Below are 15331 nucleotides of genomic sequence, written 5' to 3' on the forward strand. Positions count from 1 at the left end.
CCCCCCCCCATGCAAAAAAAAAAAAAAAAAAAAAAAATGAAGATGGGAATTTATAACAATTTAGAAATCATAGACCAACTGATGAAATAAGAACGTATTCCCTGGAAGGTTGCTAGGACGGGAGCACACCCTTCAGGGTATAAGCTACACCATCTCTACTGATGCTGTGGATACATAGCACAGTTTATCTAATAAATCTAGCAATATTTCCTTAAGAGGTGTGCCTTAGAGAAAAAATACGGGAAAAAGGAGAAATATTTTATGCTGAAAGCTCAGCACAGTTTGTTGAGTTGGTTTATCACAACCACTCCTTAGAAGGTAGATGTAGTAAAAACAATACCACAAGTATCAGGAATGAAAGGGGAGTGTGTGCAAACAAATTATATAATCAACAAATGACTTCCCAAGTATATTTAGAGTGGCATATACGGGCGACTGGAGTACTGGAAAAGCCTAGTGGCTACATGTGAAATATTTTTAGTACATGATTTTAAATATTTTTAGCAGCCAAAAATGTCATTTAAATTTTACATCTACTTGAAGGAAACCTAGCTTGAATAGATCCAGGTAGAACCAGCTTTTTTTATTGTTCCCCTTTACCAGCCAAATCCTAAACAGGAGATGAAAGACCCTTTGTGGGTGATAACTGTAAACACCACCAAGTTCTGATAAATGAGTATCACATTGACAGTGTTGCATTCAAAATGCTTCTTAAAAGCACTATGAATAATTCACTCGAAAAATACCAACAGGGACCTAAAAGCTAAAGAGACCTAGAAGTGAACTTCAGGTCTGAGGATATTTCTCTCAAGGACCACTACAAAAAAGATCAACTTTCCGTTTCCATTCTCTAGGGACAGGCTCTCTCACTCTATTTGTATGAAGCTGTTTAAAAAACAAGCAAGCAAATAAACCACAAAATATCATCTTTAAATTTATGGAGTCTTTCTGAGAAATCTGAACTGTTTTCTGTAATCAACTTGCTCTTCAGGTAGACTAATTAAAAGGTAAGAGAAAAATATACACCCTTTAATAAGGATGCTGGATTTAGACTTGTTTGATTCTAAGACCACAGAGAGGTTTTTAAAAATGAGATACTTGGGCCCCATTCCAGACCCTCTGAAATAGAAGGTCCAGGGTAGGGCCCAGGAATGTTTTGGAGTTTTTTTTTCTTTATTTTTTTAAAAGCTCACCACAAGATTTCCAGATAAAGATGATAGGATAAAATTCGATCAGAGAATTGTGCTCTCCCAACAACAAAAGATGAAAAACAAAAGCCAGGGAATTTTTCAACAGCAGAAAATAAACAAAGAAAGGAGTCTAACCTCAGTTCACATACTTTGGAAAGTAGTGGCCAGGAAGAGGGATAGAAGATTCTGGGAGAATGGACCCTCACAGTCACAGGAAGGGAGGTAAGTCCACAAACCCTGAAAATCGACTCAGACAGAAGTAAATTGAGTGGTGAGAAATAGTGAAAGAAGAACTCAGATAGGAAGACGTCCACGCTGACCACTCAGGTGGATTCCAAGAGTTGGGAAGGAGCAGGGGCTTGCCACCTGGATCTGCACCTTCCAGGTCACCAAGCTGAATACATGGGGAGAACCACCCCAAACCTAGGGATTCCAGAGGACTAGGATATATCTTTGGCCAAATGGAGTAAACCCCCAAACAGAACCTCTAACAAAGTTTCAGAAGAGACAGCAGACCTCAAAGCTGGGCCCTTTTCCCCACTGTGACTCTAACCCACCCTCAGCTTTCAGCAACCCGGGCAGAACATGCAATAATACCCCAGCCTCAAATGGAACTCAGAGGAAAGACTGATGGAACCAGAAAAGGAAGAAAGCATGGCAGGGAACATTCACCTGCCCTCCATCAGAGCAAGCGGGCACTGGTGTTGCTTACATTAATAACAAAAATGTGCCAGGTGTCCACCCCAGAACTTTACATGCTTCATCTCAGTAAGTCCCATCAACAACCTTATATGGTAGGGGTTATTACCACTTCACTAAACCGCCCACATTAAATACGAGCAAGGTGAAAAGATATGACAGGTAACACAGAGAGAGGAACGAAGGAAGGAAAGAAGGAAGGGAGGGAGAGAGGAAGAAAACGACAGAGAAAACCCAGTCTGGAAAAAAACATATAAGAAAAATAAGAAGAATCAAACTCCTCCAGGCGATTTTACACTATAAACAAACAATAAAAACACAAAGCCAATAAAGCAAGAATCCCAAGACTGGGATAAAACAGAGTGGCATGAAAAGGGAGATACACAGCTAAGGAAATGAACTGAGGACTAAAACTTACCACTATAGAACTACTAAGTAAATTAGTCTGGATATCACATTTAATAGAGGAAAGTTCTGAAGTAACCTTAGTGTGAAAACCACTAACGTAATCAGGAAAAAAGAGGATCTAAACAACAAGAAGATGTAATATGAGAATTACTTGTATCTCTGAAGTATATAACCCAGTAAGCAGAATAGAAAAAAAATCCAAATATAATCAAAGAAAGTTCTCCTGAAATAAATGAAAAGAATGTGCATATGAAAGGGCTCTAAGGAAAACTGATTAAGACTGGTCCACACCAAGAAGAGCATGGTGAAGTTATCAAACTGCTAAGTTGAACAAAAAATTCTTCACGTATTTACTCAGAAAGAGCCAAGTTGCCCACAAAGAAAAAAAACTGGGGTGGCCCCAGACTGTTCCATCAAAAGACAATGTAGTAATGACATTTGGAGGGAAAGAAAGTATGACAGGAGAACGACCAAGGCAAAGTGTTCTTCCAGTACAGTGGCATTCGCACGCACGAGACAACCCGAGGAACATGCTGTAAGCTCCGAGTAGGGGGGGACATCCTCTTTGATGCCAAGAAACAAGTGGAGAAGCTGTGGAAGAAGGAATGGTGGTGTGCATAAGCCGACACTTACATACAGAACTAAGCCAAGTTAACTGAGGGACTTGAGTGACAGAACCAAATCATATAACTCAGTTAGAAGAGGAAGCAAAACTTGCAAATATCATTTTCTTTATCTCTCATAGCAGTGAGTCAACTGAGCCTGTTTCAAATTGCAACACGGAATTTAAAAAAACACACATATGCAGCAACTACATCCTACAAGTTTTTCATAATCTTTTTGATAAATCTTATAAGAGATTAATATTTAAAGTTCAGTAAATCCCTCACTTTAACGTCCTTTTTCACTGCTGAAGTATTTTAAATTTAATTCTCTATATGTATGACATATACAACATGCAATATGTTTTATAAAATGATTCCTACCTAGTTACCCTTTACAATGAGCTCCAATAAAAACAGACCAGAACCTGAATGGTTCGTAAAAAAGAAAGTATAAATGGCTCAAATGTATAAAAAGATGCTCAACCTCATTCATACCAAGAGAAATGCAAATTAACACTCAAAAGTACCAACTTTTACATATCAAGTTGGCAAAGATCAAAGAGTTTGGTACCATGAAGCACCAGTGAGGCTGAAGTTACGCAGGCACCGCCCCACACCGCTGATAGTGTCAAGGGCCACAGCCTCTAAGGAGGGCAGCCTGGTAGTCTCCACTGGAATCACAAGTGTTACATTAGGTACCTCGCCTCCAGATATGCTGACCTAGGCGGTGGTAATTCAAGGTCATTCGTTACAACTTTGTTCACAGTTGCAAACAATTGGAAAAATCAAAATGTGCATCAATCCAGTACAATACAGTAAAGCTGTAAAAATAAAAATGAATGCTTGCAACTATCTCCAGGATGCAGAAAAGCAAGGGGCATACCAAAGTGCTGGCAAGTGAGGAGGAAAACACACACATATTTGCCTATATATGCATAAAGTCTCTCTGGAAGGATGTGTAAGAAACTGAAAACATTGGTTGTCCCCAAGAAGGGAGACTACTGGACAGGGGTAGGAGAAGAGACACCTCACTGTATACCATTTTGTAGCTTTAGGATTTTTAATCATATAAAGTCATTATCTGGTCATAACAAATAATTTAGTTTTTTTAAAAAAAGAAATAGGGCTGGCCCGTGGCTCACTCGGGAGAGTGCGGTGCTGATAACACCAAGGCCATGGGCTCGGATCGTATATAGGGATGGCCGGGTAGCTCACTTGGGAGAGCGTGGTGCTGACAACACCAAGTCAAGGGTTAAGATCCCCTTACCGGTCATCTTTAAAAAAAAAAGAAAAAGAAAAAAAATTGTTGCTAATGGCAATTAATAATCGAGTCTCCTATACAAATCATATATGCTGTTTTAGAATTGTATGCTAAGAAAAAACAAAAACAAGAAAAAAAATTATATTAGGAATTTCAACCTACACTGCCTTGAATTGATAGTAACCTACGGCAGAGGTTGACAAGCTCTTTCTGTAAAGGACCAGACAGTAAATATTTCAGACATACGGGCGACTGCAGTCTCTGTTGCAACTACTCAGCTGCCAGTTGTCTTGCAAAAGCAGCCACAGACAATACATAAATGAGTAGGCGCAGCTATGTTCCGATAAAATTTTATTTACAAAACTAAGCAGTGGATGGATTTGGTTCATGAGAGATATGGGAGGCCAGATCATGTAAGGTTTTGTAGAACTTCACTGTAAGGATTTTGGATTTACTCAGAATGAAATGGGGAGTTATTGAAATTTTGAATAGAGGGATACCGTGATCTGGCTGCATTATAGAAAAGAGACAGACAATATAGGACAAGGACAGAGTAAAGGAAACCAGTTAGAAGACTCATAATCATCCAAGCAAGAGATAATGGTGACTTGGACCACAGTAGTAGCAGCGGAAGTGATAAGAAGTGGCCGGATTCTGGATAAATCTGGAGAGTAGAGTCTCCAGCATTTCCTGACGAATATGAGAGAAAGAGGGAAGCCAAAGATGACTGCAAGGTTTTTGACCTAAGCCAGGAGGGATGCAGCTGCCCTCAAGTGAAGGGGGAAAGCTGGGCCGTGGAGATGCAGATTTTGAGCTGAGGAGGTCAGGAGTTTGGTTTCAGGCATGCTACATTTCAGATGTTTTTTAGGCATCTAGGTGGAGATTGTGAGCAAGCTATTTCTGGAATTCAGGAAAGAGGTCTGGCTTGGAGATCTGTATCTGTGAGTCACTGTCATACAGATCCTACCTAAAGCCACGAGACAGTTGAGATTATCGAGAGAGTACAGACTGAGAAGGGAGAATGACCAAGAACTGGGTGCTGGGCACACCAATGTGAAGAAGTGGTGGGAAAGGAGGAGCCAGCAGGGGAGTCTGGAAGGAGCTTCCAGGGAGGTAGCAGAATGCAGGAGACCATGCTGAGGCTGCTGTGGAACCCTCTTCACAGTTTATGACTAACAGTGCAATATTTAAATAATCAACAGGAAGCAGACCGTGTTCCATTCCTACTTTCACTTCTAAAAGCCTTAAAGTGGTAACGAGGCTGACATGCACACAGGGCACTAGAAACAGATCTGGATCCTTGAGTTATAAAAATTATTTCATTGAGCCATGTTTTACATTTTATTTACTCAATAGACACAAGACTTGTCATCCATAAAAATATTCCATACGTACCACTTAGGTGCTTATTTAAACAACAACAAAAAACCTATAAGAACCTGTACTCTTTCGAGGACACATGACCTTATGTAGATGGTCTTTGGATTAAGACTAAATATTCCTAAACCCAAAATCATCTATATCCTTAACAAGTCTTAAAACAAAATGCTTAAACCAATTCAACTACACAACAAGAAATCATTAAAGATTTTGTATGCCACTTCGAGTTCAAGCTTAGTTCTACCAGCAACTTTTAAATATTTTAGATAAAAATTAATTTCTTGGATAATTTCATCATTAAAGATTTAGGGGGTGGGGGGGGCTGGCCAGTTAGCTCAGTTGGTTAGACCATAGCCTTATAACACCAAGATCACAGGTTTGGATCCCTATACTGTCCAGCTATCCCCCCAAAAAAGATTTAAGGAGGTCCAAAGTACATGTGAAATACTGCTCTGTAGTCTCTCTCACACACTGCTGGAGGGAGTGAGAATTAGTACAAGGACTTTGGAAAACCGTTTGACCCTATCTACTAAAGCTAAACATACCCAACAATTTCGCACCTAAGTATATACCAAGAAATGTGTTGAGATACGCACCAAGGCCTTGTACAAAAATGCTTGTAGAAGTGCTATTCATTATATCCCCAAGTTGGAAACAACCAATTGCCCAGTGGCTGTAAAACGGATGAGCTCTGGTACAGTTATACAAAATACTAAATAGCAATGAAAATAAGCAAACTACCACATCTAGCAACATGGATAAATCTCACAAACAAAATGTAGAACAAAAGAAGCCAGATACAAAAGAATGCATACCAAGTGATTATGTTCATGTAGAGTTCAAAAATAGGCACTACTAACCCATGCTGGTAGAAGTCAGGAGAGTGCCTTGGGGTCAGGGGGCGGAGGGTATGGTTGTGAACTAGAAGAGACTAGGAGGCTTCCGAGGCTAGTCATTTTCTGTTTCTTGACCTGGGTGCTGGTTACATGCGTGTGTTCATGTTGTGAAAATTTATGGAGCTGTATACTTATGATTTGTGCACTTCTCTGTACATATATTTCAATAAAAAGTTTACTGAAAAAGTCTGCTCCCAAATTCAGCAAATATCCTTTTTAAAAAACTGAGCCTAGGGCTGGCTGGTTAGCTCAGTTGATTAGAGTGCAGTGTTATAAAATCAAGGTCAAGGGTTCCGATCCCTGTACTGGCCAGCAGCAAAAAACAAAAAATACTGAGCCTAAAAGCAATTTTTTAGTTTTTACTTTTACTGTTCTATGAAAATTAATTTTCTGAATTAAAAGTGATTGTTTCTATTGAAATATTACCTTACCTAAAAGAGAAAAATATTTAAAGGATTATATATACTATAAAATGAGAATATGTTATCCTTACACCATTTTGCAGCTAACAATCTTTTTCAGTATCAACTTACCTGAGTTGTTTCGCATAGCTGAGTTCAATCTCTGTCCTTTCCTTTACAAATTTGATGTATTTCTCAAGAATATCAATTCCCCACTGTGTGTGTTTTTCTAAGTTGTCAAACTGATCCTGTTTAAAAAAAAGAAAGAGAGTTTAGAGTCTTTCTCTGTAAGTAACATAATTTCAGCGAACAATTCTCTTAACAATATATTGCTACACAGAAAGTAGTGCAAATATTTTCCATGATTATACTTGGGTGCTTTTTTGTGGAGCAGTTTTAAATCAACATTACCAAATTTGGTTTGAAAACTGCCTGGAGTACTGAACTCTGACCCATTCATTCATGTTTCCTATTCCTTTTAGAAACATGGTTTTTGGAATTAATGTCCCACTGCAAAGGAAAACGTCTTTCCCAGATGCCAAAAACGGACAGGTGAAATACACGCGCGTGCACACACACACATGCACGCACGCACAGCCATGCTATTAGCACCTTAACTGTTATCTCTAGGTAATCGTGCAAAACAGCTAATTAAATTGGGGACATGGAAGTAGGAGGAGAAAAGAGTTACAAGATTCTTCTTTCTTCAAATGAAGAACTCTCATAGACTTAATTCATTCAAACATATATCAAGCCCACACTGTGTGCCAGGACCAATGCTTGGAGCTGAGGAACCAAGATGAACAGCAATACAGGCCTAACTTGCAGAATGTGATTCCCAGTCTGGAAGAATGAGAGGGGGCAGGTATCTAGCAACAGCGAATGCACAGGCATGTTCAGGACTGTTTGAGTACAAGGTTTGTCCTGATTGAGTACAAGGTGGGGTTGAGGTGGGGCAAAACAGAATGGGGGAGTGGGTGATGAGACTAGAGACAGTCCATGGCCAGATCACCCAAGACCTCAAACAACGAGCTAAGGAGCTTAGACTCTCCTGTAGGCACAAGTAGGCCTACAAGAGTGGCATGACCATAGATATATTTAGAATCATCAAGGGATGAAAGTTAGGAGAATGTTCCAGTAGTCCAGATGAGAGAAAACAGGAGCAGAAGAGTTTTAGAGGCATTTAACAAATAGAATCAATTAGTCTTACTAACTGATTGGATGGATGAGGAGGCTGGGAAGGATATGAGAAACAGGGAGGACTCCAGAGTGGCTTTTGCTTCCTGTGACTAGATAGATGGGAAGTCTGGGGTGGAAATGAAATGTAGTTTTTTTGTGTGTGTCTTTTTCCGTGTCCAGCAACGGATCGCAACCCTCAGTGTCGCCCCCGTACCGGACCGGGGACCGGCAACGGGATTGCAACCCTCAGCGCTGCTCCCGCGCCTCACTCAGCCAGTGAGCGGGAACCGGCCCGTATGTGGGATCCGAACCCTCGGGCGGGAGCGCCGCCACGCTTCCCAAGCGGCGCACTATCCAGTGCGCCACCGGGCCGGCCCAGAAATGTAGTTTTGATATGGTGAATGAGGGACTGGTATGTCCAGAGGAGAGCTGGAAAAACAGATCTACTCAGAGCTCAAGGAGGGAGGCCAGTGAGCCGGTGGATCTAAAGCAACAGCCAAGGATCAGAGTGCCAAAGACGATTGCAACTCTGCATAGAATTAGTAGAGGGCCTGGCCCAGGAAGGGGAGCCTAGATAGGACAATGGAAGTGAGCCAGAGAGAGCATTAGCACATCACTGGAAAGAGAGAATTCAAGTGAGGCAAAGATAGAAAGTTTGATCTCTCCTGAGAAGAAACAGGGACAGAGGATGAAGGTTCTAGCCCCCGCAATGGGACTTCACAGAAACAGGTCACGAAACAACCCAAAGTTTTAGTCATTTGCCTATAGGATGCAGATACAGTCTCTGCCAAATTTCACAAATCAGTCATGAGGATCATGCAAAATGGGGAAATGCCAAACCGAATATAAAAACACAAAGCTACTATTTAATCCTAGCACATGTATGTGTAATCTAACAGTACACATTCAGTGTCATACTTCAGGCTGTTGTTATTAACCACTTTACTGAGGTATGGTTGATATAAAAAAGTTGTACATATTTAATGTATACAACTTGATGAGTTTGGAGATAAGGATACACCCACCAATCACCACAGTCTACCCCATAAATATATTTGTCACCTCCAAAAGTTTCCTCTCACCCTTTTATTATTTTTTGTGTGTGATATGAACACTTAAGATCTACCCTCTTTGCAAAGTATGTAATACAGTATTGTTAACTGTAGGCAACATGCTGTACATTCAGCTTGTTTTGCAAATCTAGCATTTTAAATCCAGCATCAATTTTAAGTCTGTCATTGTGCTTTGACTCTATTTTTCATTCAAAGCAGTGCGAACTGTAAAAGGGGTACATCTTCCATATAATCCAAACTTGGGAGCGGGTGGGTGGGCAGGCAAGTAACAGAGTCAATAACACTTTCTCAAACTAGAGAAATCCTCTTCTGAAGAAAACTAATTTCCTCAATCTTACTGCCACCTAGGCCCACAGAACAATTGGAGAAACATCATCTTATGAAATTAATGTCTTATTTTACTAAAATGTTTCTCTAATTGAAAATAATCACTGTAAAATCTTTATCTTTATAGCTAATAAGTTTTAATATTATCATAAAAATAAGGGACAAATATTTAAAGTTGTCATTGATTCTTGGTCCTCAATAATATATTCCACAACCCCCTGGATTCCGTCTCAAGAAACACTGCTCAGCAGATTGTTTATGTTATCTGCAAAGACAAGGGTTGTCAAGCAAATTAGTAGTGTAAACAAGACTGTAGGTCTCTTTAAACTATTTGGGAGAACAAATATACAAACAATTCAAGTAATGATTACAAATCATTCTTAGCAATTTAGAGCAAGTCTTCTTTAAAGCCCTCTGCTAAGCAGTAACCCTTTGTTGATCTAGCTTCATAGCAACTATATTTATTTTTAAAATGATAAACAACCCTCCCTCTATTTAAGAGCCCTCCCCTCTGTGTAATCCCCATCATCTCCAAAGCCTTGGCTGTTTTCAGCAGTTAGAGGTGCTGCTTTGAAAACTTGCTAAGAACACACATATGCTCCCAGATTCTGTGTCCTGTTAGCAATCTGACTACATACCTTTTCCTATTAGCTTGCAATTCTTTTTAGCCCTGATGTATACAATATAAACCAACAGCTTTTGATACCAAAGCCCATAAAAACAAAACAAAACCATCTACATTTGAATTGAGTTCACTTTAAAAATTACTGACCTCAAACCAACAATGTTTTCAATAAAGTTGTCTGTATTCAAGACCATTCTGCAGGCTATAGTAAAGCACTTATGAAAATGACAGGGTCCAAGTAAGATAGAAGATCTTAATAATGAAAACTTTACACAGTAACAAATAAATTAGTGCTTGCTTGCTCCTATGGCACAGCTCTTTTTATACTATATAAGTTGCCTCTGGTGATGCCACACTACTCTTGCTGTCACATGGATCACTGCAGCATGGACGTTTTTGACAACAGCTAAAAGAAAATTCAAAACAGATGAAAAACTAATCAACCCACTTACATTCTTTACTAAGATGTGGAAAACTTAATGTAAAAAAATTCCAAATCCTAAAAAGACTCTTTTGTGAGCAAATATTATAAATGGTCCTCTAAAATATAGCCTTTGCAACTTTGGGGATGGTTCCATTATCAAAAATGCATCCCCTCCTGCTTGATGTCACAGGACAGTGGTTCTGAGGACCCCTTTGCTCTCTTACAAATCATTGAGGATCCCAAGTATTTACTCTATCAGATATTAAAAACGGAGAAATGTTTCTTAATATGTATTAATTCATTTAAAAAAACAATAAATCCATTACATGTTAATGTAAATGGCATATTTTTATTTTTAAAAACTGTACTTTCCAAAGCAAAACAAAAAATAGTGGGAAAAGTGGCACTGTTTCACATTTTTGCAAATCTCTTTAATGTCTGGCTTAATAGAAGACAGCTGGAATCTCATAAATGTTTCTGCATTCAATCTACTGCAGTTCCTTACTTTGGTCGAAGTATATAAAAAAAATACAGCTTCATAGAGATATGTAGTTAGAAAGCAGAGGAGAACTTCAATACCCTTCTTAGATAATTGTAGATATTCTTCTTTGATACCACATCAAAACTTGACAAGTAGTAGTTTCTCAAAGGCTAGTTGCAATATGAAATCTGAAACCATAGCAATGAACTTTCATACTTGGTTACAATAAAATCCACTAGTCTGTCCTGCACTTTGAGTGGACCTTTGCCATGCATGATTGTACAACATCATTGGTTGGTCATTTAGAAAATATTATCTCACTGACACATGCTGATCTTTCAAGTGTTGACAAGTTTCATTACAGAATATCAAAAAATCACATTTGTTTATATCACTACCCATCTCATCTTTTCTGATGAGTCTTTAAATATTTGGAAGCTGTCAAGCTCACAGTACAAATTTCCCAAACTTCTAATTTTCACTTAAAAGCTAGAATTTTATCTCTGGCAACAAATATTATCAGTTGTTGAAGTGACAGGCTCACTTTATTCATTTTGGAGTAAATGTTTGCCAAATCCTCAAGAGTTTGTCAATTGTACTCTGAAGTAAAAATGATGTCCCCTGAAAAAACCAGCTAGTTCTGCCTAGAACTCAATCAATCACATAAGTATTTTGGTATGCACTAAAGTGGTTTATGCACACTTCCTATCTTACCACACATGCTACTAAAAAGATGTATTTTCAAGGGTCAAGATTTAATAAAATTAATAATCTTCACTGATTCATCAAGGACATTTTAAAATAAAACCAAAATTTTTGTAGTTACATTAGTAGCTAATGGTGAACAATTCAGTAACTACCAGTACAGTTTGGAGTCACAGCCCTGACTCCTGTGAAGGTGCCAGTAGTTTTACCCACCACTGCTTTTGCACCATCAGTGTGAATGTCAACACAGTGAAAAAGACAACCATTATGACAATAGTTCTGACATTGTGGACTCCATGAGAAGGTTTCAGGAACCTCCAGAGGTCCAAGGACCACACTCTAAAATTTTTATTTCAAAGCTGCACATTTCCAAAGATTAAGAAAGTCAGGTAACAACCTAATGGAAAATAATGTTTAATTTATAAGTGCACATTATATATACACACTCTCAACTATTAACTCTAAAATTATCAACAGAACTGCAAATGAATGTTTCCAAGTAGCTGGTTACAACCTGAAGGTACCTTTCAAGAACATCCCTAAAGCCCTCTCACCTTGATTTCACACTGCTCTTTGATTCAAACCAACCAAAGGTTTGTGCCAGGAGCTTTCAGCTATGAGAGACTGAATAAACTGAAAAGACTGGAAAAAAAAGTACAATTATGTAGTTGCTGATTTTATAATTATTTTCAGGTCTGGTTTTATGTACTATACAGTGATTATAGTCCTTTACACAGTGAAGATTGAACCAGAATAAGTATGACCATATTACCGGTCTTCTTCCATCTGTGCTATGTAGACTTCTAATTTAGGATACTCTAATTTTTGATAAGGTCTCTTTTCTAAGGACTTGGGCACTTTGAGAAGCAGACCTTAAATGGCTCTATTTAAACAGAATCCCTTAGGATAACATTACTGGCATTAACTTCCTCTTATCTCTGAGAGAAAGTGTCAGTGGTATTGATTTACCCAAAGACTAACTGTAAGGAAACCTCCATTTAAGAAGTCAATTTGGTTCTGAGTATTAAAACAGCTGTACATACAGAAACAAAAAAAATGTTTAAAAACTTTACAAAAACGTGTCATCACAAATAGCACCTGAAACTATACTTCTCCAGATTTTAACTAAGATTTAAATTAATTTCCACAAATTGTGAATTTTTCTCATACATTATGTTAAAAGCAGAAATACCCAAATATATTTTTAATTCTAAAAGTGCCAAACCTTGAAGTGATGAAAAATTGTAACTCAAGTAACCTCATTGTTTACCCACAGAAAAAATAGATAAAATGTGAAAGGCAGAAAGTAGGTCTATTTCAAGGAGCACAGATACCCTATGTTTTGGCAATACAAGTAGATACAGATTACATAAAATCATATATTCATCTGCTGTTTCTGAAATTGGTTTTTGAGTTAGGGTGGTGTGCTGTCTGGGTTGAAAATGCCTGGTAAAGCAGGAACCTGTGATGTAATTGACAAAATAGAGACTCCAACATCAGTGTCACAGTTGAGCAGTCAAGTTAACACAACAGATTTTAATTAAAAAGGGAAAGCACAGAAAATGAAAGGCCTTACTGAATTCAGAATCCTTTAAATTGCAATTCTACAACTTGCCATTAAAACAGGTATAAATTCAGGCTTATTTGCTGTAATCAGCCATAAATCTGTTTTTGTGTTGTGAAAGTGAAAATGCGAAGGAATTATTGTATGTTCATGGCTCTTTCCAGCTGTTGCAGTCTAACCACAATAGATAAGAATGTTAACAAACACAAGATGAAAGTATGTGTACGGGTTAAAAAATAATTAAACAAACAAAAAACCTTAGCTGAAGTTTAAGAGGAAACAGCACACAGATGAAGTTAGTAATAGAAAAAAAGTAGAAAGACAGAACACAAAAAGTTGCACTTTCGTGTTTTTGTAACAATAATTATATTGTGTAAAAGGGCAATAGGGAGGCAGATGCAAGATGACAAGGAACAGAAGGACACAGAAAGTGGAAGGCTCAGGGCTAATGAATGCAGGGACGCCCTAAGCCGAGTACAATACAATTTTACATTGCATCCTGAAATAAAAGGAGAGGAGAGAAATTATAACCTGTAGAAAAAGCACCAGAATTTTGACTATGCTGGAGTCCGAGCAGATGAGATTTGGAGGGGAAACTGCTAGGGAACGTATTTCTTTAAGAAACTGCAATTAGCTTCCAGCCTCTTTCAAAGTTTTGAGAACACCTTAGTCACTTTTAGCTTCTCTCTCTGTTCCCCTGGATACAGTAAAAGCAACAAACAAACACACACAAACATCTGTAACTGTCCCAAGCATCCTCAGTGAAGTGATGGTAAACAATAAGATTTTCAAGGGGGAAAAAAAAAACCAGATTAAAAAGTGCTTATTTTTCACTGAAAAAAAATACCCCCTAATTTAAAAAATATTTTAAAAATTACTCTTCCAGGGCTGGCCAGTTAGCTCAGAGTGCAGTGCTATAAGGCCAAGGTCAAGGGTTCAGATCCCCTTACTGGCCAGCTGCCAAAAAACCCCCAAACAATTACTCTTCCAGATAGATTGTCATCTTCAATAGAAAAGTATAAAGGATGATGAGGCTATAAAAATTAGTCTCAGAAGAATGGGTCTAACTTGTAATTGTGGCAGGCTAATCAGCTCTAATGAAGATAGAAATGAATCCCAGAAAGCAAAATCTTGCTCTTAATAATAAAAAATGCTCTATTTCATTGTGACAGAAAGCAAGAGGGGCTTAGCGAGTTGTGATTGTAAGACGCACACGTCTTTACGACAAACATTTATATCATTGGTGTCTGGCTTCAACCTGGAAATGGAATCTACTTGTTTATTTCCTGGTTTCTCTGCAGAGGCTGGACAATGAAGGCTGTCTGCATATGAACTGTTCTCTTTCCTGAGCCTGCTCAGCCAGCAGGTGAGAAGGTTCAGTCGGCTTCTCGACCTCCAGCTGTCCTGCATCCATCCTGGAGAACTAACTGCCTCTCAAACAGCCCACACTATTTCCGCAAGTGATTCTCTCTCCAGGAAACAAAGTTTAAAACCAACCATAAGGGGAAAAAAGAGGGAGACAAAGAGAGGAAAAAAAAAAAAAAGAAAAGAAACCACACTAAATATCAGGAAGAACTTTGAAGGCAATCCAAAGTCTAGAGAAAAGCCAAGTATACAAGCTAAATTGTTTTGTTTTTTGGCGGCTGGCCAGTATGGGGATCCGAACCCTTGACCTTGGTGTTATCCCCACCATGCTCTAACCAACAAAGCTAACCAGCCAGCCCCACAAGCTAAATTTTTAATGAGAAGAAAAAGCCAGATCTGTAAATTGTCGGGTTAGGCAATTGTATTGTTAGGCAATTCATAATTAAAGCCAAAACGTTTCATTATTTTATTTATACTAAGTTTCCATTTGTATTGTCAGGGCTAGGGCTTAGACCCTTCAAACCCTCTGTAGAGACTGGGTCACAGACCCCCCATGCAGGTCCACGCTAGGCAATTGGGAAAGATCCCAGGAGCCATTGGCAGACAACACGAGCTCAGTTCTCAGCAGTAGTAGCAGTAGCAGTAGTAGCAGTGGCCTCTCGGGGCATCCAGGGACACTGGCAGCAACAGCCTCTAGCAGCAGTAGCGACCTCCCCGTGACCCCTGGGGGCATCCCAAGGGCAGGGGA

General features: G+C 38.8%; 1 protein-coding gene across 10 annotated transcripts in view; it reads right to left on the reverse strand.

Moving 5' to 3' along the window:
• Positions 1-15331, reverse strand: part of FNBP1 (formin binding protein 1) — a 125476-nt gene that overhangs the window by 75414 nt on the left and 34731 nt on the right. For all 10 annotated transcript variants that reach the window (XM_008578869.1, XM_008578878.1, XM_008578877.1 and 7 more), the window contains exon 2: positions 6973-7088. In XM_008578869.1, coding sequence (XP_008577091.1) covers positions 6973-7088 — 116 coding nt within the window. The remainder of the gene's footprint in view (positions 1-6972; positions 7089-15331) is intronic.

The sequence above is a fragment of the Galeopterus variegatus genome, unplaced genomic scaffold (assembly GCF_000696425.1).
Source record: "Galeopterus variegatus unplaced genomic scaffold, G_variegatus-3.0.2 Scaffold1777, whole genome shotgun sequence".
NCBI classification, from domain to species: domain Eukaryota; kingdom Metazoa; phylum Chordata; class Mammalia; order Dermoptera; family Cynocephalidae; genus Galeopterus; species Galeopterus variegatus.